At 37.7% G+C, this 25,516-nt stretch overlaps 1 protein-coding gene and 1 pseudogene across 1 annotated transcript; both read left to right on the top strand.

The window, feature by feature from the left end:
* The first annotated feature begins 1,466 nt into the window (after positions 1–1,466).
* LOC128218372 (uncharacterized) lies at positions 1,467–11,642 on the top strand (annotated as a pseudogene).
* A 13,537-nt stretch (positions 11,643–25,179) lies between these two features.
* LOC128216300 (uncharacterized) lies at positions 25,180–25,476 on the top strand. The gene has a single exon (XM_052922867.1). It carries the CDS (start codon positions 25,180–25,182, stop codon positions 25,474–25,476), a length of 297 nt encoding a protein of 98 aa, XP_052778827.1.
* Positions 25,477–25,516: the final 40 nt, after the last annotated feature.

The following is a 25,516-nucleotide window of genomic DNA, read 5'->3' as shown; positions in this document are numbered from 1 at the left end:
ATCTGCACACCACTTACAATAAAATATAATTTTATAGTAAGTATATTAACCTTTATTCAAGGTATTTTGATCTCATTAATGCTATATGAACATTGTTGTCACTTAAGAGAACACTTATCACCGAATTGACCTCCCCCTCCCCCAGAGAACATGATTCAGCCATACTACCTTTTTAAAACGCAATGATTTTCAGCTTATTCTAATTTAATAGTAACTACTGTTTACTAAATGGGAAATCGTCACCTAAAACTTATATATCATGACCTGAATACTTCTTGAAATGTTTCTTTCTGCTTGTCAAACATTTCATTCTTACCGATTTTACAGGGACATGAAGTAATCGGTTATACAAAAGGGAATGCGCGAAGTGGTCCACTATGTTATAGCATTAGGGCCATAAACAAGGGCAACATACCAGACATTAAAACAGTAGCATGATCAATTTTATTGAATAAGTATCATTGTGTCGTTCTACAATCATTAAGTGTTTCGGGCTTTTTTTCAACAAATACAATGTTTCGATAATGTATTTGATATCGTTGGATGGCACTTTGTCGATTATATATTACACATAACATTACTCTTAATTACATTCTAAAACATTAATATTACTTGAAAAGGTGAACAAAATAAAACTATATAGTATGATCAAACTTTTTGTTCATTTCCTTAATACCCCCCCCCCCCCCCCACCACTGCAGAGATGGAAATTATAGAAGATGGCGATACAGTTTAAGATCAATACAAAGACGCTGTGGTCTATCTGGGATAAAAAACAATCCCATTCCCAGGAACAGTACACGGATTGTACCTTGTATCATATTACTAAAGCCATCAGTTTATTTTATAAATGTTTATTACTTACACAAAGTAGTCCAATTCATAAGCACAGGTAATCTAATTCACAATCACAATTAATACTATACACAAACACAATTAATACTATACACAAACACAATTAATACTATACACAAACACAATTAATCATATACACGAACACAATTTCTATATCAATGCAAATAATTATATTCTATCTAGAAATATAATAATATGAAATAAAGAAAGAACACACACACCAAGATACATGTAAATCAATTTATAAACGTTTTTTATTGTGTTTTAAAGATAAAAAATATATTCCATTTATGTGAAAAACATGAAGTGTAATTAAAATGAATTAAATCTATCAACTCTATGGCTTTAATTATTATCTCATTTTAAGGTAATTATCCTAAAATTAAAATCTACGTACTGTACTCAAGACTTCTGATTCAAACTCACTAGTCTGTTGTTGTTTTTTAAACATAATTAGAGTTATAGTAATATTGTGAACATTGATTCCGGGCCTATCGGTACCAGGATTTATTTTGAGATTATTAAATACCTGGTACATCTGTGAGGAAAAACCCGGTTTCAACATAATCCGGTGTCATAAACTGCGTAACCGACTTTTCCAACTATCGATACTGGGTACCGGGTTTTATCACAACACTCAAAATTTTAGTCAAAACGGTAGTAGATGCTTATCGTGAAACAGGCAGTTAATTCTGTTACAATTCGCCAACTTTTAATGAAAGATCACCATTTTAAAATATTTTTGTTGTGATGGCGGCCATTTATTTATATTTACGAAGTTAGTAAGCCACCTTATATTTATATATTAATCAACTAAATCCGGTCATATGACCTATTACGAAGGCGAGAGAAAAGTTGTGTATTTAACTTCCTGGTAGGAAGTGAAGGCAAGGGATAGGACATTTATAAGTTTTAACCCTATATGTGGCAGGACTATGGCATCAAATTTTGAATCCTCCATTCAGAGGGGCTGTGATTTCATCCATGATTTCGCCTGTTCGGCTTGTGAAGAAGATGGACTGAACACGGAAGCTCAACATTTCTGTAATCAGTGCACGAAATATTACTGCGATAATTGTGTTACAAAACATTATGGCTTATACAAGAGACACACGGTACTCGACCGGAAGGACGTGAAGAAATGGGCAGCAGCACCAGGGACGGTGGACGTCCTTGAGAGATGCGAGAGGCACCCCGGGGAGGCGCTCAAGCTGATCTGTGGTGACCATGACCAGCTGTGTTGCCATGTGTGCGTTGCCGTGGATCATAGGTATGTTTCAAAGACGATTTAAGTTAAAATAAAACAATCACAGTATTTATACTGATCAAACAATAGTTTAAGCATGCTTAAAATTTTCTCCGGTTTATACAATCATAACAAAATTGTATTTTACATATGTGTATTATTAGACTATGCTATATTTTTTATTCGTCAACACTGTCAACAAAGCCTTGCTTACTAACACATTTTTTGAACTCGTTGATTAAATATCACTTGCGGATCGGGGGGGGGGGCAAACCCACCCCCTCTGAAATCGTCCAAGATTTTTTTCTTTACATTTCAATATAGTTGAAATAATAAAACACCCCCAAAGTGCACAATTTGAACTAAAATTATTTTTCTTTTATTATTATTTTTTCTTCTTTTTTTGGTGGGGGATACCCCAAACTCCCTTCCCCCTGCCAGGACTTCCAACAAAATAGATTTCGGTTCTGATGGAGATGAGCAACTAAAATAGTTACGCCCCTAAGTAGCGCCCCCTCTAACGTCGAATCCAGGTCCGCCCCTGTATACCATGATATAAAGACTCGTTATTCGTGTCAGATCCTATATTATTAGACCTTTATTCGAATGGAGAAATATTGAGAAACACTTAAGTACTCCCTATTAATTCACGATGATTTGGGCAAAATTTCTAGCTGTGCGTTTGACTAGATGAATATGTCGTGCACGTACATAAAATGACGCTGTAAATCACATAATAATGCGTAATAATTATTTCCAACGCATTCGGAACTCCTCGGCCATTTTCCATCAAAAACAATCTCGGATGTATATGGATGGTTTACAATGACAGAATTCTTTACATTTAAGTAATTTGCAAGTAGATAGTGTAGTATTTTAAATTCAGAAGTTACACTTAATGACTTTTCTGTTTGGAATCTTAATTGCCTTTGCAATAATACGTTTCACTGACAATCAATTCAAAACAAAACTTAGTGATTCAAAATACACGCTAAACACAACGATTCATTTTTACTATTATTTTTTTTACGATCTACTTCTACTGCTGTACCGACATACATCCGAGGTTGTTTTCGATGGATAATGGCCGAGGAGTTCCGAATGGTTCTAATGCTCTTCATTATTTCTCAGATAGTCAAGGGACATAACTCGACACATTCTAAGAGTTATGAGCTTTACTACAAATACTGCCAATGTTGTTCGGCGACTTATGGTACAATGAATTTAAACTCTATGCGACTTATGGTATACTGAATTTAAACTCTATGCGACTTATGGTAATATACAGAATTTGAACTGTATGCGACTTATGGTATACTGAATATAAACTCTCTGCGACTTATAGAATACTGAATACAAACTGTATGTCGTTAAATGAATGAATTCGCAAAACATCGTCATAGCAAGAAATCTAAGTTATTTTTAAACCAAGCCTTTCTTCTATGAAATGTTATTATAAATACCAAGACTTAGACTATACAGTAATTTATGCTATTAGCCTCCCAACATTCCTATACATGTACCATTTACCTTTCAATTTAGATATTAATCATCTGGTATTTTTTAAACATATGCTATGCTTTTATTTGTCTTTACTTGTCTTTATTGTTTTTTACTTTTAATATGCCATATTTCATTGTGTCCGTCTGTCTGTCTGTATTGCTGTCTGTATGGCATTCTATATGGCTGTCTGTATGGCCGTCTGTCCGTCTGTCTTTCTGTCTGTCTCTTTGCCGGTGTGATTGTCTGTGTGTTTGTCTGTGTGTCTCTCTGTCTGTGTCTCGGTCTGTCTGTTTGTCTGTCTGTGTATTTGTCTGTGTGTTTGTCTGTGTGTCTCTCGGTCTGTCTTTCTGTCTGTTTGTGTGTCTTTATGAATATATGTCTGTATGTATGTCTGTCTGTCTGTGTGTATGTCTGACTGTGTGTCCTTCTGTCTGTGTGTGTCTGTGTGTGTATCGCACGTGCGTACGTGCGTGTGTGTGTTTTCTGTGTGTGTTAGTGTGTGAGTGGGTGCGTGCGTGTCTGGGTGTGTCTGTCTGTGTGTGTTTGACTATGTGTGTGTCTGTTTGTGTGTCTGTCTGTGTGTGTGTGCGTTTGTGTCTGCGTGCGTGCGTGCGTGTGTGCGTGCGTGCGTGCGTGTCTGTCTGTGTGTCTGTCTGTCAGTGAGCGTGTCTGTCAGTGCGTGTGTCTGTCTGTGTATATTTGTGTGTGTGTATGTGTGCGTGTGTGTGTGTGTGTGTGTGCGTGCGTGCGTGCGTGCGTGCGTGCGTGCGTGCGTGCGTGCGTGTCTGTCTGTCTGTCTGGGTTTGTCTGTGTGTATACAGAATATTCCAGTCAGTGGTTTTGCGATTCTCCAGTCAAATTTTATTAGTAAATTGCAAACAACAGCTAAATCATTGAAATTTAATGGCCATTATGTCCAGCATTAATTGCATGGGAGTTCTTATTTTGGTCAGTTTTTGTAAAAGTCTATGTTTCTTAGGTTTAACGCTTCATCTCAATTTGTATATTTTGATACTTTTCAAAACTAACAAATAGTTCAACAGTAGTTTTTTACTGAATATAGACATGATTTTCTGAACTATAACTAAGCTAAGAATTAAATCTTTGATAGTGTTAATAATCTCCTGGGCAAAAGTATTTAACTCTCTAAACCACACCCTTGAGTTATGTTTAAAGATTGAAAACATCAAGTACAAGTGTAACTAATTAATGATTATATTTCTTGAACTCGCAACATCTAAATGTATTAATACTAGTAGCGCCTTAAGCTTTGATTGTGTCGATTAATTTAACAACTTGATTACAGTATTGTTGTTTAAGGGGCTATTAGGATTTGGCCTTCGTAAGGATATATTTTAACCCAAATCACGACCCAGTAATAATTCTTTACGAGCCAAATGAACCAGTCAATTGTAACCACGCGACCCCCCCCCCCCGGGTCCGGGCCGGACCGGGGATAGCCCTTACCTAGAGTCCCTGGGGTCGAGGGCATTTGTCGGGGATTTTACCAGCAGTATATCCCCTCAGGGCGGGGATTTTACCCGTAGTTGGCTGGACCGAAAGTCCCCGCTATTCGCCGGACCTGGGGGGGGGCGTGGTTACAATTGACTGGTGCAAAACTTTATCGACTACCGGGTTAGTTGTCCGGTTAGCGCAGTGGTTAGCGCACTCGCTTCTCACCTAGGCGACCCGGGCTTGATTCCCGGCTTGGTCGCATGTGAATTTGGTTTGTGGTCACGAAACCGGACATGTGGGTTTTCTCCGGGTTCTCCGGTTCCCACCACAACACAAGACCCCACTCTCGCGTGAAATCGTGTCAACGAGAGTAAATAATAAAATGTTGAAATAACATTTTTTTTTACACAATCGTTGTATATGAATAAATAATATATATATAAAATAAATATGTTTAAACTTATATTTTGACTCCTGTACACGAAGAAAAATGATTCGGGGAGTCGTTTTTCTTTGAATGTAAAATCTGCGGAAATAATGTTTTTTTTCTTCGAACCTTCATTATTATAAATACATAAATGAAGGGTCTTGCATTGAGACAAAAACGTAGTCCCTTCTTCCACAACTGCATATAGTTAATTATCGCGAGATTAGCATCAGTAGTATTAGGTATTGGATAGTTTGTAGTTGTAGAAGTAGCTGGTGCTGTTGAAGGGGCAACAACAACAACAACAACAGTATCAGCAGCAGCGACAGTTGTTTCAGGGGATGCAACATCACTTTATCGGTGGTGGTACTGGTTGTGGTGGTGGTGGAGGAGGTATTGTGGTGCTGGCGGTGACAGTGGCAGTAGCAGTAGCAGTAGTGGAAGTATTAACAGCAAAAGCCGCAGCATTACCAGCATTATTACTAAGATATGAGAGCACAGTTTTAAATGACCAAACATGTTGACCTTATATATTTATTTAAACTTCAATAGAACATAGTCGGTTCTGTTCGGGGTTGTATACATTTTTACAGACAAGATCGTGGGGAATCATTTTATTATTTGTTTGGGGGAGGTGTAGGGGAGGATGGGGGGAGTAAGTTTTTACATTGATCACGGTATGAAGACAATGCAAGATGCACACAAAACAAAGCAATTTTCTTGATTGAATCATTTGCAAAACAAATCTTTTTTTAAGAAAATGAATTTGCAATGCCCCAGAATGTATTCATAATGATGTAAACATAATTCAAGTAAATGTTACATTCGGAGGTTCAGTTTCACATATGATGTATTTTCAACAAGTTTCGATTGAATTTTCCATTGTGTTTACGTATACAGTCGAACCCGTTGACTCGAATTCGTTTGGGTCGAATTCCTCCTTGGCCCGAACTGGATGTTATGGGCTTGTTTCATTATACTGGAGATAAACACTACCGCTTGGTTCGAATTTCCTGAGACTCGAGGTATTTTCGCCGGTCCCTAGGAGTTCGAGCCAACGGGGTTCGACTGAACTGAAAAACAAAGCTTTTAAAATGAATAAATAAAAGAGTATTTGTTTTTTCATAAAATGCGAAATCAATAAATCTGCCATTGTAAAATCAACATCTATACGCTTAGTAAAGCATTCCCCTTAATACAATTCGACCTATGAAACAACAAGATTCATATATAATTAAGAAATATTACACTCCACTGAGGGTCATATGACATTATAAGGCCCGGCCAGTCAGCCCCAGAAGGTGTTTATGGACCGAGGCGGTGTGTTTTATTTCTTATATTAAACCGAACACTTTTTTACCACTTAAAATTTTTAAAGTACCTTTAATGTGTTTTATTGAACAAATCTAATAATGTTTACTTGCGAAAAAATGCCCTTGAGAAAATTACAAGCAGCACTCACCAGTTTTATGACGTCAGCGGTCCATATTGTATGACGTCAGCGGTCCATATTATTTTTTTGGCGAGGTCCGGATCGGCCAAAAACATGATATGGACCGCTGACGTCATAAAAACTAGTTTTTTTTATTAAAATACATTGTTATAAGGACCGATCAACTTTATATACACAAAGAAGAGACACATTTATGTAAGGTATAATATTGCAATATAGGTAACATTTACATTCCAAATAAAACGGTTGTTAGCAGTTCATGTTACTCATTATAAAACAACAAATTATATATATATATAAGTTTGTAATAAGTTTAACTTGTCAATAATTATGTAAAACACCGAATACTTCTTCATGTTTTTATTGCCAAATTTAATACATTCTACCAAATCTGACCCAAACAACAGCAATTCCCAAAACATGATATCATGAGAATTTGACCTAAGATTCTCGGTCAATTAGGGGTTAATGTGTAGCTGAAGTTAACTCTTGTTTAGAAATGAAAAGTGGTATTTCTTGGCATGTGTGACTTTCTTTTTGTGTGCTTGTCTGTCTGAAAGTATGTCTGCCTGCCACCCTGCCTGAGTTAATGTTTGTCTGTGTTTCTTTGTGTGTGTGTGTGTGTGTGTGTGTGTGTGCGTGCGTGCGTGCGTGCGTGCGTGTGCGTGACTGTCTGCCTGCCTGCATGCCTGTGTGTATGTCTGTCTGTGTGTCCGTCTGTCTGTGTGTCTGTCTGTCTATGTGTCTGTCTGTCTGTGTGTATGCCTGTGTTTGTCTGTGTGTCTTTATATATGTGTATCTGTGTGTCTGTCTGCCTGCCTGCCTAACTGTGTGTATGTCTGTCTGTGCGTGAGTGGGTGAGTGTCTGTCTGTGTGTCTTTCTGTATGTGTGTTTGTCTGTTTTGTTTGTCTGTCAGTATGTCTGTCTGTCTGCCTGGCTGCCTGTGTTTATGTCTATCTGTGTGTCCGTCTGTCTTTGTGTCGGTCTGTCTGTGTGTATGTTTGTCTGTGTTTGTGTGTTTGTCTTTCTTTCTGTATATCACGGTGTCTGTTTTTATTTCAATCTCTCTTCCTTCCTGCCTGTCTGCCTGCCTGTGTTTATGTCTATCTGTTTGTACGTTTTACTGTGATTCTGTCTGTCCGTGTATCTGTGATTGTCTGTTTCTTTCTATGTGTATGTGAGTATTTGTGTGTGCGCGGTGCCTGCCTGCCTGCCTGCCTGTCTGTGCGTCCGTCTGTCTGTGTGTCTGTCTGTCTATGTGTCTGTCTGTCTGTGTGCCTGTCTGTGTGTATTTCTATATGTGTATCTTATCTTTGTGTCTGCTCTCTTACCTGCCTAAATGTGTGTCTCTCTGCCTGTCTGTGTGTATGGCTGTCTGTTAGTGTGTGTCTTTCTGTGTGTCTATCTGTCTGTATGTCTGTCAGTATTTCTGTCTGTCTGCCTGCCTGCCTGTGTTTATGTCTCTCTGTATGCCCGTCTATCTTTGCGTCGGTCTGCCTCTGTGTCTTTCTTTCTGTATTTCAGTGTGTCTGTTTGTATGTCCGTCTGTCTGTTTGCCTACCTAACTGTGTGTATGTCTGTCTGTGTGTCCGTCTGTTTTTGTGTATGTTTCTGTCTGACTATGTGTTTGTGTTTGTCTGAGTTTGTTTCTGTCTGTGTGTCTGTTCGTCTGTCTGCCTGACTGCTTGCCTGTGCGTATGTCTGTATATGTGTCCGTCTCTGTCTTTCTGTCTGTCTATCTGTCTGTCTGTGTTTGTGTATTTTTTTTTTTTTTTTGTGTGTGTGTGTGTGTGTGTGTGTGTGTCCCTCTGTCTGTCTGCCTGAGTGTGTGTGTGTGTTTGTGTGTGCGAGCACGTTTGCGTGTTAATGCGCGTGCGTGTGTGTGTCTGTGTGTGTGTGTTTGCGTGTGTGTGAGGTTGTGTGTGTGTGAGTGTGTTTGTTTGTGTCTTTGCCTGTGTCTGTCTGTTTGTCTGTAGGTGTGTCTGCCTGTCTGTATGTGTTTGTCTGTGTGTATTTCTATATATGTGTATCTTTTATCTTTGTGTCTGCTCGCTTACCTGCCTAACTGTGTGTCTGTCTGCCTGCCTGCCTAACTGTGTGTATGACTGTCTGTGAGTGAGTGTCCTTCTGTGTTTCTATCTGTCTGTATGTCTGTATGTCTGTTTGTCTGTCAGTATTTCTTACTGTCTACCTGACTGCCTGCCTGTGTTTATGTCTATTTGTGTGTCCACCTGTTTTTGTGTCGGTCTGTCTTTGTGTCGGTCTGTTTGTCTGTGTGTGTCTTTATTTCTGTATATCAGTGTGTCTGTTTGTATGTCTGCCTGTCTGTCTGCCGAACTATGTGTATGTCTGTGTGCGTGTCTGTCTGTTTCTGTGTGTGTATGTTTGTCCGTCTGTCTGTATTTTGTCTGCCCGTGTGTCTGTGTTTGCCTGTGGTTTTTACTGTCTGTGTGTCTGTCCGTCTGCCTGCCTGTGCGTATGTCTGTATATGTGTCCGTTTGTCTGTGTTTCTGTCTGTCTATGTGATTGCGTGTCTGTCTGTATGTCTATTTTGCTGTGTTTATATATGTGTTTATGTAGGTCTGCCTGTTTGTCTGTCTGTGTTTGTGCCTGTCTGTCTGTCTTTCTGTCTGTCTGTTTGCAAGACGACGAAAACGACGACGAAATATAAGTATTTAAATTAAAGTGATTTTAGAAAAATGTTATAAACAAGCGTCTTCATGAAAAACAAGTTTTCCTTCTTTCATTGCAGACTATGTTCATCAATACAGCACATTCCAGACGTTGCAAGGGACATCCGCAAAGATCCCGGGTTTCGCCAACTACCTCAACAGGTTGCTGTTCTTAGGAAGCAGATAGAAGATATGAAAAACGACCGAAAGAAAAATAGTTCCTCATTGAGGAAGACTCGAACAGCCATTGTTGATGAAATCAAAGCAATTCGTAAAATGATCAACGGCATTCTTGACAAGATGGAGAAAACAACCGTTCAAGAATTAGACCGTCTGGTAGCTGATCAGGAAATGTCCATTAAGAAAGATATGGAATCCTGCACACAGATGCACGATGAATTAAAGAACATCATAGATGACATACAAAGCAAAGACTCATCAGGCGAACCACCCCTATATATTGGTTTCAAAAAATGTGAAGAAAAAATCAAACAAGCAAAAGAAATTCTGCAAAACATGTCAAGTGTTGTCAAATACGATTTAACTTTTCGTAAACATAATGGAATAGAAGATAACTTGTCTTCGATGAAGACATTTGGCGAGTTAAATGAATCGAATGTTCTTTGTAAACAACCATGTACATCGCTATTCCCGCGAGATCATGTATTCGCTACAGAAGGTTACAAGGAGTACAACGTGAAGATTAGTTCATACACAGATATATGTTTTATTCAAGGGATGTGTGAGCTGCCTGGTGGAGAGATTGTTATTACAGACTCAACAACTGACAGTGAAACTCCTGGACCAGGAGTACAGGGTTGTCGACCACTGTGATGTTCCCGAGTATCCATTTGACGTGTGCCACATTGGCGGAAATGAGGTTGCCGTTTGTGTTAACAACAACAATGATGATAGAGGTGAACTTCATTTCATTAACAGTACAAAAGGGAAACTTGTGACTACGAGAAAGTTAAGTTTCACCCATAGATGTTACAGCGCAGCTCATCACGGGAACAACCTTTACATTTCATCACGCACCGCGCTGTACGTCTATACGATGACGGGGAAGCTTGTTAAGAAGCTGTACGAGGACAAGTCTGGTGGTGACACGGTGAGAAATTGCCATCAGTAACGACGGGAAGACTATCTACATCACACACTTCTCAAACAATCAACTTATCACCCTGGACAATCTCGGGAACAAGCTGGCCACATTCACTGATCCTGACTTGTTGACACCTCACGGAGTACACGCGACAACTGCTGGACACGTGTTCGTCTCCTGCTTTCACTCCGACACAGTGCTGCAGGTTGACAAGGACGGGAAGACGAAGTTGGCCACACTGGCAAGGAAACAAGACGGAGTGTACGCACCTACCGCTTTGTTGTTCAGCAGCCGCTCTTCCTCTCTGGTTGTCGGCGGAGAGAAAACACGCTCCTCGTCATCAATGTACAATAAATAATAGATCCAATTACAAGTGGCAAAAAATACAATTATTATAACTGATTGATTTTTACTTTAACCTTTCTCGTAAATATAAGTACGGATGGAAAATGTACATGTATATAATACAAGAATCATATTTGCTTAAACGTACATATACCTTTATATTTGACGTATTTTATTTGCTTTTAGCTACATAGTTATAATGTTTATCGTGCACATGTTATTCAACTTAATGACTTTTTATTGTATAATGTTATTCCCTTATATTCAATATGTTGTTAGTGTGTATGTATACTCGTATATATATATATATATATATTTAGATTTATTCTTTATTTAATGTTAAAATAAAATATATTATACGGCCCGTTTTGCCATGTGCCTTTAAAAAGCTTCAATACTTTTACTACAACTACAAGAGAGCCAGTTATATGTTAACTATTTTCACTGGAAACCTAGATGAACGTAGGTGCATTAATTATGCAGAGTTTCTTTAAAGTAAAAACAATAACAACATATACCATGATTATAGTTGGTTTTGTTTTCAATTAAAGGCACACAATAAAGATTGATTCAAAAAACATTTTGTTTTTATATTAAATGCAGAATTATGTTGAACTCATTAGACAGTATGATCAAAACATTAACAAACATAACGCGATACGTTTTAAATAAAAAATACCTTTAATAAAATATTTTTAATTAATAGCTACGTGGCCATTAAAACGTGCAAAAACGTCTTTACACAAATTATGTTTATTGTTTGTTTTAGTAATTATTATCAAATGAATTAAACATAATACTGCATTTATAAAATAATAATATTGCACCAACGTGTTCGGAGTCTGTTTTATATCCGTATATCCTCCCCGTACACGTTACAGGGTCCGTATTTCCATAGCTTTCACGTTGCATGCACGGGGTCCGTATTTCCAAAGCTTACACGTTGCATGCACGGGGTCCGTATTTCCATAGCTTACACGTTGCATGCACGGGGTCCGTATTTCCATAGCTTACACGTTGCATGCACGGGGTCTGTATTTCCATAGCTTACACGTTGCATGCACGGGGTCCGTCTTTCCATAGCTTACACGTTGCATGCACGGGGTCCGTATTTCCATAGCTTACACGTTGCATGCACGGGGTCCGTCTTTCCATAGCTTACACGTAGCATGCACGGGGTCCGTCTTTCCATAGCTTACACATTGCATGCACGGGGTCCGTCTTTCCATAGCTTACACGTTGCATGCACGGGGTCCGTATTTCCATAGCTTACACGGAGCATGCACGGGGTCCGTCTTTTCATTGCTTACACGTTGCATGCACAGGGTCCGTCTATCCGTAGCTTACACGTTGCGTGCATGGGGTCCGTCTTTCAATAGCTAAAACGTTGCATGCAAGGGGTCCGTCTTTCCTTAGCTTACACGTTGCATGCACGGGGTCCGTATTTCCATAGCTTACACGTTGCATGCACTGGGTCCGTATTTCCATAGCTTACACGTTGCATGCACGGGGTCCGTATTTCCATAGCTTACACGTTGCATGCACGGGGTCCGTATTTCCATAGCTTACACGTTGCATGCACGGGGTCCGTATTTCCCTAGCTTACAAGTTGCATGCATGGGGTCCGTTTCCATAGCTTACACGTTGCATCCACGGGGTCCGTATTTCCATAGTTTACACGTTGCATGCACGGGGCCCGTCTTTCCTTAGCGTACACGTTGCATGCACGGGGTCCGTATTTCCATAGCTTACACGTTGCATGCACGGGGTCCGTATTCCCATAGCTTACACGTTGCATACACGGGGTCCCTTTATCCCTTCCGTACATGCTACGTGTATGGGGTCCGTATATCCATCGTGTGCACGTTGTATGTATGGAGTCCGTTCTTTTGTCCCGAGCATGCCAGGATACGGCTTCCATACATCCATATGTATATTTATATATTATTTTTTTGGCCAAAAATTAACGGTTAAAAGTGCACCATGAGCTTTCGGTCTTGTGACGTAACAAGATTGACGTCACACGCAAGGTAGTGTTGATCAGGCTCATCCGTACCGGAACCAGTTTGTGAGTTCACGAACGAGCGAATCGTTCACGTGCACGGGTTGTCTGCTGAAGTAAAAATGCATCATGTATCGGTGCTTCGGCATCGCACATGCGCGGTCTGAAAAAATAGAAATAAAATATAATAAATAAGCAAAGATGGCATGAAGCACTCGTTCACCTATAATAGGCGTACCTGAAACCAGGCGCGAAGCTGCCTTATACGCGAGTATGGGGCTAAATCCACATGATTCTGACAAAAATCAGCCAAAGTTGCAGTATGCGTACTTGACTCCATAATCCTGTCCATTATTAACTGTCCATTTTCCAGTGCTAAATAAAGCACCTCAGAACGCCAAAAATGCACCAGATTGGACCATTTTTTCCCCTTTTTTCGAGGGGTCATGCCCCCGGAATCCCATAGCATAATTATGAATCCACATTAATAGAGGGCTAGCTACGCCCCTGGAAGCATGTTTAATTGTATGCCCCTATAACTTGAGAGACACATTAAAGTGCGAACATTTTTCATTAGTTCTAAAGAATAAAAAGACCCTGAATGTCATTTAACCATTCAATGGACTACTTAAAGGATACTTCGTTAATAAAAATTGCAACTGTGGCGGATCCGTGGTCTACTGTAACACACTTGACTGTCAATCCATGGGTCGCAGGTTCGTATCCCCGCCGCGCCACTAAAAATAAAATACTAATCGTCTCCCGGGACGGACGTAAAATGAGTGTCCTGTGTGACAGTGCTATTACTGCAGTTTAACAATGTCAGAAAATCTCGAAATGCCTTAATAGGATTTCGAGATTTTCTAACATTGTTAAACTGCAGTAATTCATAGTTATTTTATGCTTGATAGTTGGTAGGAGCGACCCCTTTGATAAATATGAAGAAAAAAAAATATTTTAGGTTAAATGCCATTTAATTGTGTACAGGTCAAATGACACCAAAGCAGGAGTTAATTCCCATCAAATCACTGTGTAATAATAGCAGCAAAAATAACAAAAGCAATCTTAGTGTTTGGCGCGGATGTGCATACCAGGTAAGTCGTTTACATTTGTATGTAATACGTAAATAGTTTAATTCAAGTCAACACTAGTGTAAAAGGCATTTAATCACGCTCGACATATGGTTTAACATATTTTATTACTGAAAGAAACATACAAAGTATGCAAGGTCGTATATACAATATCTAAATATAGGAATTAAATTGCTCGACATGTTGTTTGTAAAATGAAAGTATAAAATATAACAATTATACAGTGTCAATGCGGTCTCCACTAACCTCTGAATCGCAGGTACAAAAATGTCAAACCTTGTCATTATTTCCATTTTTTGGTGTTATAAAACTCATTAGAGCCTGCGGATATTTTTGAGTTATTAGAAGCGTCAGAAATTTGTCGAAGTAAAATGCAGGAGCGCGTACAAGTGTCGTAACTTAGGGGGCGTAACCGTTTGAATTGTGCCCCTCCCTCAGAACCAAATGAATTTGGTTTAAAGTGTTGAAAGGGGGGGGGGGCGACAATCCCCCAAGAAACTTTTTACAATTTTTATTTTTCTCATACATTTAAATAAAAAGTAAACTTTTGCGATTTAATTTGGGGGGGGGGGTCTTCCGGGGGCGCCGCCCTTGGATTCACCAGTGAAACGTGTCCTGTAATCTACATTATGTTTAAAGGGCCAAACTCGCTCTTCTTGGTATATATATTTTATAAATCATCCAGTCGAAACCCATTGGCTCGATATCGCTTGGCTCGATTTCCTCGCTGGCTGGAACTGAACGTTGTGAACCGCTTATCTTTTACTAAAAATATGTAAGGATACACACTTGGCTCGATATTTGCGAGACTCGAATTATTTCGTCCGGTCCCTGGGCTATCGAGCCTACGGGTTTATAAGACAACCTTAATAAGGTATTCGACCCAAGCAGATGTGAACTACAGTTGCCTGGTGACTTCATATTATATTGATATCACTTGAAAGGGTTTTGTGTCCAGAATTATTTTTTACCAAAAATAACTTAAAATGTTTTTTATTAGGCCCTTCAAAGATTGCAAAATATGGCGTTAACATCCATTAAAATTGAAACAAAATAGCAAATATACAAACTGTACATAACTTAATGTATGATATGTTGTTGATTGTTACTTTTTTTGAACGAATTAGAAATCAGCCAGCACATACTTAAAGTACACCGTATTGTGTATGGTTACCAACAGACAACTTCAGGTACCAATAAATACTTTTCCTATATATTATACATGTATAGTCAATTGAGCAATTTGCATGTAAGATAAGACTGGTTTCAAGTACTTCAGGTATATTTCTGTCAGCTTTATTAACGCTCTAGCTAGGACATTCTGTTTTACTGAGTGCCACTTTAAAGTGACTCGCTCATGTCTTTTTACCAAAAATTACTTTTATTGTTAATGCATCAGGAACACTTATTTTATCATTATTTGACTCTATGATATCGAAATTGCAGAAAATATACAATTATAGCATTAAAAAGTATTTTGGCTTTAGTGGGGTTCGAACCCACGCCGGTAAAGTCAAGAAAAAAGTAGAGTACATCCGTTTAGTCCTAACGGCCACCGGGACGTTAAAAGTGATGAGGATATGTTAACATCTTAAGGATACTTTGATGACATCACGAGATAATGTCAATCAACTAACACCACAGCCGTAATTAATTTTCAATCGCCATTGGCTGAAGGGTTCGAGCTTTTGGTATTTTTGTTTTAACACTTCTTACGATTTGCTACATTTTATTTCGTAATTAAAAAAGTGCATTTTACAGTCCATGAGTGAGTCCCTTTAAAACAAGGGTTGGGCCTTTAAGTCTTATTATCTTATATTCATACTGAATTGCGATCTGTCTGTATGACAGATATTGAAAAACATCTTTGCTTTAAATGATTTCAATTTAATGACTTCTAGACATATCGATTCTAATAAGCCTGTCATCTTCAAAGACGTGACTCAAACACAAATATGTTGTTTCTTCCAAACAATGTGTTAAAACTAAAAATGCCTTGAGAAATTAAGCGTCAAATTCTATTCAGGGTTGTCAATGCATTTATTTTTGAGAAAGGATGTATAGATATGTTTTGAATATATAATGATATTGAAATGATATCGGAAAGATGTGGCTTGTTGATTTGAGTTACGTGTATTGATTTGTTTCATATACAACGATTCAATACTTTGTACAAGAGAAATGGTAAAAATAACAAACAGTAAATGATGATGATGATGATGATGATGATGATGATGATGATGATGATGATGATGATGGTCATGATCATGATGATGATAATCATCACGACGACGACGACGACGACTGACGTTGATGATGGTGACGATATCGATGATGATGTTGCTGCTGCTGCTGATGATGATGATGCTGCTGCTGCTGCTGATGATGATGATGAGAACTGAGAGGTATTGCATTTTGAAAACTGTTCGGAGATACTGTTTTGACTGGTTTGTTATATTGAACAAAAATTGTTAAAGACAATTCATAATTCAATCTTTATTGTTTAAATCGTTGTTAAATCTTTTAAATAAACAGTATTTCAGATCAATGTCAAATACGTGATAAAATCCTCAGTTGAAGACATAATGCAAGGACTCCTGAAACCGACATTTTGTCACATGGAGGGCAAATTATTCTATGCGCATGTGTACCGGAAGGCTAGTACGATGATGGATCACAACAAAACGATGATGAAACGCGACGGAACGATGTAGACAACACGACAGTACGATGATGAAAACACAACATATGATTATGAAAACACGATAGTACGATGATGAAAACGAGACGGTACGATGATGAATGCGCGATAGTACGATGATGAAACCGCGATATCACGATGATGAAAACGCGACAGTTCGATGATGAAAACGCGACAGTACGGCGTTGAAAACGCGACAATACGATACTACGATTATGTAAGCGCTGGTGAAATGCGACAATACGATGGTGAAAAACGATAGTCGCATTATCACCATCGAACTGCCGTAGTATCGCTGTCGTACTATCGCGTTTTCATCATTGTATTGTCGCGTTTTCATTATCGTAGTTTCGTGATTTCTCGTTTACATCATCATACTATCAAGTATCGTGTTTCAGATTAACCCATTCATAGGCGATGGCCATAACAGCATTCCGTATAATTTTATATTGCTTCCCAGCTGGTAGATTAGTGCAAGGGAAAATCGGAAACCAGGATCTCGCGAGATGCGAGGTGAAACTTCAGGCAAGGCACATACTTGCTTTAGTTTGAAGGTGTAAGGCTATTCCACTAGACTTCTCTCATTTTAGAGGAACTATTTGACGTCACTAGTGATTTAAAATTACTGCGTTTTACAACGTCAGTAAACAACGTCGCACGCCCTTTTTGGTGAACTGTACAAAAGTGCGTTTTCTACGTCAACTTTTCCACAAGCTTATAATTTTAGATATGCAAGAAAAAATATCAACCATGTTTTTCAGGTCCGGGTCGAAAAATTCGACCCTCGGGCAAGTGTGTGTACCGGAAACACATGATAGGTACTTAAAATATCATTTTGATTAGGACCTGTTTCTCCTTAATTATTCATTCGAAATGGTCTTGAAATACTGAGGTACATGTAAAATAGTTTGTTCATACACATCATAAACACCATACTTAAAAGTATACATATGTACCAACTGATAAATTCAACTTTTTTTCTCCAAGTTGTATTCAATAATTTATTAACTAAATTGTTCAACTATGAATACACGCATTTTTAAATTGAGAAATTGCAAGGCAATATGTTTTGTATGGAACAATGCATTCATGACCTGCGCAAACTGTTTAAAATATGAACAAATAAAATATTTCAAACATGTTATTTATGTATATTTTGTTTGATAAATAGTAAAAATAAACACATACAATTAGTCACACACATTATTGCAAGAGCACCTTATAAAATGTTTGAGTAGTTAAAGGCTTGTTCACGTTTTAAGGCTTAAACATCACAGAAAAACATCCATTCAATTTTATATGTCCACAAAATGATGATAATATTCATATTGAAGCTGTTTTGTTAATATTTATTTAAATATGACAGAAAATACCCCCTGTGCCGACAAGCATTAAACATGGAATGACCTCAGGCTTGGATTTACAAAATTCTGCCAAAAGCTGCTTGGTGTTTGTTCTTTCAAGACAAGATATATAACTTAATTTAGACTAAGTTTTTAAAATTGTTTTGCACACTTGAAACAGTATAAGATATGATGTCATGTTGAAATTGTACATTTTTATGAGCTATTGAAAATGTAAAGGCTTAAACCTATCAAGAACAGATTCTCATTGAAAATTTGAGTGAAGTCAAGTTCAGAAAGCAGCTTAACCCATTGAAAATTTGAGTGAAGTCAAGTTCAGAAAGCAGCTTAACACATTGAAAATTTGAGTGAAGTCAAGTTCAGAAAACAACTTAACCCATTGAAAATTTGAGTGAAGTCAAGTTCAGAAAGCAGCTTAACCCATTGAAAATTTGAGTGAAGTCAAGTTCAGAAAGCAACTTAACACATTGAAAATTTGAGTGAAGTCAAGTTCAGAAAGCAGCTTAACACATTGAAAATTTGAGTGAAGTCAAGTTCAGAAAGCAACTTAACACATTGAAAATTTGAGTGAAGTCAAGTTCAGAAAGCAGCTTAACACATTGAAAATTTGAGTGAAGTCAAGTTCAGAAAGCAGCTTAACACATTGAAATTTTGAGTGAAGTCAAGTTCAGAAAGCAGCTTAACCCATTGAAAATTTGAGTGAAGTCAAGTTCAGAAAGCAACTTAACCCATTGAAAATTTGAGTGAAGTCAAGTTCAGAAAGCAGCTTAACACATTGAAAATTTGAGTGAAGTCAAGTTCAGAAAGCAGCTTAACACATTGAAAATTTGAGTGAAGTCAAGTTCAGAAAGCAGCTTAACACATTGAAAATTTGAGTGAAGTCAAGTTCAGAAAACAACTTAACCCATTGAAAATTTGAGTGAAGTCAAGTTCAGAAAGCAGCTTAACCCATTGAAAATTTGAGTGAAGTCAAGTTCAGAAAGCAACTTAACACATTGAAAATTTGAGTGAAGTCAAGTTCAGAAAGCAGCTTAACACATTGAAAATTTGAGTGAAGTCAAGTTCAGAAAGCAGCTTAACACATTGAAAATTTGAGTGAAGTCAAGTTCAGAAACAAGCCCAATACATGCATGTACTGTCAAATGCACCTAAAACATAAAAGTACTGTCAATCACAGCTTATCACAATATGTTACTAATAAAACCATCTTGTAATCATCACCATAAGTAATCTCTGATTTGCAGAACTCAAAACAAGTAAAAAAAATAAAAATCACATTATACGCGGCATTTGGCTTAGTTACGCTGATTTTCAAAATGTTAAATAATGAGCTACAAGAATCGAAGATCATACGAATGGAATTAAGTACATGTATATGGTTAAATGAGTTGAGAATGAGTTTGACTTCAGTATTTTCGTGATATTGGGGCCTGGTATCGTAGAAAAAATAAAAAAGCGAATTTCCTTTGCGAATCAAGCCGATTTTTTTACGTTCAGCGAAAGACAAATATGACGTCATGACAACGCTTAACTATCATTAACATAATTAAGTAAAAATATTCTTCAACCGTATACAGTCGAATCTTGTTGGCTCGATATCGCTTGGCTCGATTTTCTCGTTGGCACGAACTGGATGTTAAGAACCGCTTTTGTTTTACTATTTGCAATCATTCCCGCTTGGCTCGATATTCGCGAGGCTCGAAGTATTTTGGCCGGTCACTGGGATATTGAGCCAACGGATTTCTACAGTAGTAAGAAACAGTTTTAAAGGTGGAATTGTAACTTCAAGTATGTATACAAATAAGTTAATTGAAATAAAACAATGACTGGAGGATCATTACCGTAAAGTTTTCACAACATTGATGAAGAAGTTTAGGAGAAGATGTTTCTTTGAATTGTGAAGTTAGAGTCAATGATGTATTTATTTCATGATTCTGGTACACGCACACAACAAATTCATGCTCCAATACACATAACTGGAGTCAGGCGTGGATCAGCGCACGTTTTGCACGTGCTACTTATTCAACTATACTATGCAGTTTTTGATCACTCAAATGACACATGTATACCCGGTAAATGATTTTCAAAACGATTTTCTGACAAAAGTTGCGATTCCTTTATCAATTTACGATGCCTAGACTAAGTAGTGAAAATGTGCTAGGATTTTGACAATGCTATAGTGTTGACGTACACACAAATCCGTCGCTAGACATTTTACGTGTCTCGTTCGAAAAATTCACGCTTAGTACAGCGGGTAAATGAAACAGGGAGTGTATAAGACTGATTATGGTGTTTGTACATTTGATAATCATCGTAATAATAAGGATATTGTAAGAGGTAATAACTATGAGAAATCTCTCGTTAATTTGTGTTGCATCTTTGATATTAATTTTTTGAACGGTCGCTTTCCTGGTGATAAAGATTGCGATTGTACATATTTTTTCAAATGATGGTGCTAGGGTTGTTGATTATATGATCGCGTCTTCTTCGTTATTTCAGTATAACAAAGATTTTAAGGTCTTAGATAGAGATGGTTCAGACATTTTTCATGTGTTTTAGAGTTTCCAATTATTTAACATGATAATAAACAGAAAAATGATGTAAATTTGCAGGGCTCAATTAAGAAGTTCCGTTGGCGCAGTTCTGTAAAGGGTGATTTTTTATTGAAATTTAGAGACTTGTTAGAAAATCAGTATTAATTACTGATTGGATCCATAGGCACGAATGTAAACTCTGCTGTAGATTGTAATACTTCCTTATATCAGGAAGCGGGCAGCTGCATGTTGCAGAAGTTTCGATATGTTTCTTCTCAGCCCGCATGGTGGGACGATGAGAGTGACCGATTAAAATCAATAAAATATGCTGCTCTACGTATATTCAGAGTTACTAAATTAGCATCTGATCTCCGGTTTTATAAAGACAGGCGAAATGTTTTAAGAATTGTTGTGACAGAAAACTATACGAGTATCAACATTGGAATAGATTGGCGTTAGTAAATAGTAGTGATAATCCCAGTTCGTTTTGGAAAGTTCTAAAGAAGAGTAAACCCATTAAAGCTATTGACTCTAGTATTTCTAGTGAGGAATGATGTACATATTTCATCTAATGAATTGTATCAAGGAATGAGGATAATTATACTTTTTGAACATTTTTTCATCTCATGTGTAAATGTACTATGACACAACTTATTGTACTACGTATGATGTTTACTATTTTGAAATGCATTTTAGGCCAGAGCCTTTATTTACAAAATCAACTCTTGACTTGAATATTGACTTGACTTGACAGGCCAAGATCAGGTGCGCCACGCATGACGTCAGCACGTCAGAACAATATCATACGTACACGTCATCTCCGCGATCGTTTTGTTACAGCGCGTTCAACGCCAAACCTTATTGGAGGCTGTAGAGGAAGGGTTATCAACCACTATACAGCGAGAAATCGGCTTCTATAGAGGGGCATACGCTGAAGGAGAACTATCGTGACGTGATTCTCACATGGCGTCACCGTCAAGTTTGACGTCAGTGGGCGGTCGACAATCGTGCTTGTCGATGGGGTATCGTGATATTTATTGATGAATCACGATTCGATATCTCCAATGCAGACAAGAGACTACGTTTTATACAGGCGACTTATAAACGCAACGCATGTACATATATATATATGTAATTCTATAAACATCGTATTTAAAATATGGGCTTTCATATGAACCAAATACAAACACTGGTGTAAATTGAACAACAAGAATAAGGGTATACTCTATTTCAAAGTCCTGCGTACCCTAATGTTGTGCCTTTAAACATAGTTTTCGCCTTAAATGTTTAACTACTTGAGTTTTACTTTGAGTTGTCCTAGTAGTTTCCTCTTTTTATTGAACTATAGAAAGTAACTGCTAATCGATTTATTTTTCACTATTGTTGTTCAGCCTTAAAAAAAATAAACTCTTAGTTATATTTTGTCAAGCACAACGTTCAATAACAAGGGTTGTGGCCTAGTTTGTTGTGTTTTGTACAATGTTGTCAAGCATAACGTTCAATAACTTGCGTTTGTTCAAAGTTCTAAGCGTTGTAATGTATCTGCACGATAGTTGATGTTTAATCTTATTAACTTAAACAGACTGCATTTAATAGCTTTTGCCTTTTCATTTGAAAGTCAAAACAGCGCATATATCGTTAGGTAAATCATCTTAGAAAGGTTTACTTCAATAACAATGTTTTTAATGTTTTTCGTTGTTGTTCAAGTGTTAAGAGGATCTGTGGTTGCAGACCAAAACAAACCTCTCATATATTTACATCCTCTTTTTAATTACATGTACCAATCGTAGGAAGTTGTATTATTGCAGAAACGCATCAGACCGTTCATGCATTCAGGGTTTGATTTTATGATGTTGTACTACACATAAATGACTGTATGGTATATTAATCGATTTTACTTGATGGCGTTCGCTGAAATTTCTGACGATATCATGGCCAGCTCATTCTTGCAATTTATGTTTTTCTAATATATGTTTGCTTTATTGTTTCTAATATCGATCAAAAGCAATCAAAATATAATATTATATGAATTATAAAATAAACTCTTCTTATTTTTATTCCGAAAACTACATATAATAAAGCAAGAAATAATGCCGTGGTATTTTATGAACAATATAAACATTGGAATGCATACACCACTATGATAACTTTGTTAACAGAAGTTGTGGCAGAATTCAAAGTCGTGTTCTCACTAGTGGATACGCCCGCCTACCATGCCATATAGGTCACCAGTCTGGAAAATTTCATTTTATTATTCAAAGCAATCCAAAAGTAGCCCTGTATAATTGTAGGAAAATCCTACGACTGGTACGCACTCGTAAAGTAGGAGAAGCATCAACAAGTAGTGCTGAATATGACACGCCCACCTACCTCCCCATATAGGTTACTAGGGAAAATTGGTTTAAAGCATTCTCAAGAATGGGCCATAATTGGCTCAAAGTCGACAAAAAAAAGGTTTTCGTCTGGGTCTGGTACTCACCGTTTAAATACGATAGCTCATTACGAGGTTGGGTCTGGTACTTACCGTTTAATTACGGTAGCTCATTGCGAGGTTGGGTCTGGTACTTACCGTTTAAATACGGTAGCTCATTGCGAGGTTGGGTCTGGTACTCACCGTTTAAATACGGTGGCTCATTACGAGTTTGTTCTTTAAAAAATTGTTTTATTTTTGTGCTTCATTTGGTTAATGTTTTTTTTAAATATTTGATATGTTTTTATTAATTATGTCGCAATAATTTCAATATTTAGTGTTGTTATTACAAGACCATTACATTCAGTATAAATTATTTTTATTAATTATCTGTTTGGTTTTAGTGTGTTTTTGAAATATTCAAATGTAGTCAATGTTTCAATCACAGTTTAATAGTTTGATGTAATGCTGAAATATACCAATGACATATATTGATAGATGGCATGATTTTACAGTATTTAATATTCGATTCGGTACGGACAAGAATGAACTATGTAAAACATGCAACACTTTTCTTATAACAATGTCAGATTTTAGAAATAGACTCGGAGTATGCTGGATTTGATATTATTTTGCGTATGTATCTAGTACGTAAGTTGGTAAGTTGGTAGACAAATACAAAGAAAAAACTCTCAACCTTGGTACAAGTATCGTTTGCATCAATTATTTGTCGACAGTATACTCATGTTTTAAGTATGAAAACAATATCCTAACAAATCTCGTCAGACAAGCTTCAGTCTGTTTCCGGTGGAACTGTTGTCGCGGGCGCTACCCCGTAAGTCCCCGGAAGATCTCGTAAAGGCCGTCAAACCCTGGATCGATGAGAGGCGGACCGGTCGGCCGTCATGGTAGTCCTCCATATGGAGTCTGTGAAAGTATGTATAAGAGGATAATTAACCAGTCGACTAACATTTTGCTTGCCTTTAAAAACAATGCCTCGTTCTTGTTGGATTTGAATTCTTCCAAACCGTGAACAATTGCATTTACCTTTTTTGTACACCCCTTCTCACCATTACCGGGTTATTGTCATTAAAATTGCTATATAGATATTTTGTGTCGTTGCTGCTGTTGTTGGTGATGCTGCTCTGTTGATTGTATGATTTAATATTGTATATACCTTAGAATACCAAAGTCAGTGAATACGGTAGCATGATGTTGATAATGGTTCTTCACTTTTAGGTAAATATCCGTTTCGTAATAAATAAAATAATATTATTCAATGCTCAAGTTAACTTTACTATTAAATGGATACAGCGTACCCTGATCACCATAAGTTCAGCGCCATTTTGGTTCTAATTATTATTGCGCGTTTATTGCCATTTGATAAGAAATTGTAAAATAGATATTTTGAAAATTATTCTTTTTTTTCAATCTATTTTCAAACTATATGCTAACATGTTAATGATTGTTTATTTTATATGATTATGTATTAATCCATGGATTCCATCAATGACAGGAAATGTAAGCAATGCTAAAACGAATAAAAATTGTTTGCAGTTTTTACCCAATTTGACACCAGATCAGAGCGCTCCGAACAAAGTATATGTGTCCTTTATATTTCAAAATTCAGTTATTTATCAATGATCCCACTATTTCTATTAAAATTAGACATATACGTTATTGCAATAATTAATATTAAACATTGAGCACGCAAAATTCAAAATTCAAAATAGCCATAGTTAATTATGATCTTTGTACATGAGCATTCCAAACTACCCATACAATATATATACAATTATAATTGTCATTTGCCGACAATGCATTGGTACTGAAAGGAGGGGATTCGGAGAGAAGGGGAGAGGAGGGGAGAGGAGAGGAGATGTTAGGAGGGGAGGCGAGGAGAGGCAAGGAGACGGTAGGCGAGGAGAGGAAAGGAGAGGTGGGCAGAGGTGGGGAGATGTTCGGAGGGGAGGCGAGGAGACGGGAGGCGAGAAGAGGAGAGGAGAGGTGGGGAGATGAAGGGAGGGGAGGGCAGGAGAGGAGAGACAGGAGAGGAGAGGTGGGAAGAAGAGGGGAAGAGAAAAGGGGAGAGGAGGAGAGAGGTAGGGAGAGGAGATGAGAGGTGGGGAAGGGTAGGGAGAGGAGATGAGGAGCGGGGAAAGGAGGGAAGAGTAGAGGAGGGGAAGAGGTGGGGAGAGGAGTGGAGAGATAGGGAGAGGTGGAAAGAGGAGAAGAGAGCAGAGGAGGGGAGAGCAGAGGAGGGGAGGGGATGGGAGGAGAAAAAAGGAGGGGAGGGGAGGATAGGTGGGTAGAGGAGCGAGGGGAGGGGAGGAGAAGAGAGGAGGAGGGGAC

This window comes from Mya arenaria, chromosome 14, assembly GCF_026914265.1.
Source record: "Mya arenaria isolate MELC-2E11 chromosome 14, ASM2691426v1".
Classification (NCBI taxonomy): domain Eukaryota; kingdom Metazoa; phylum Mollusca; class Bivalvia; order Myida; family Myidae; genus Mya; species Mya arenaria.
The sequence above is the reverse complement of the archived record's forward strand: the minus strand, read 5'-3'. Positions and strand labels throughout refer to the sequence as shown.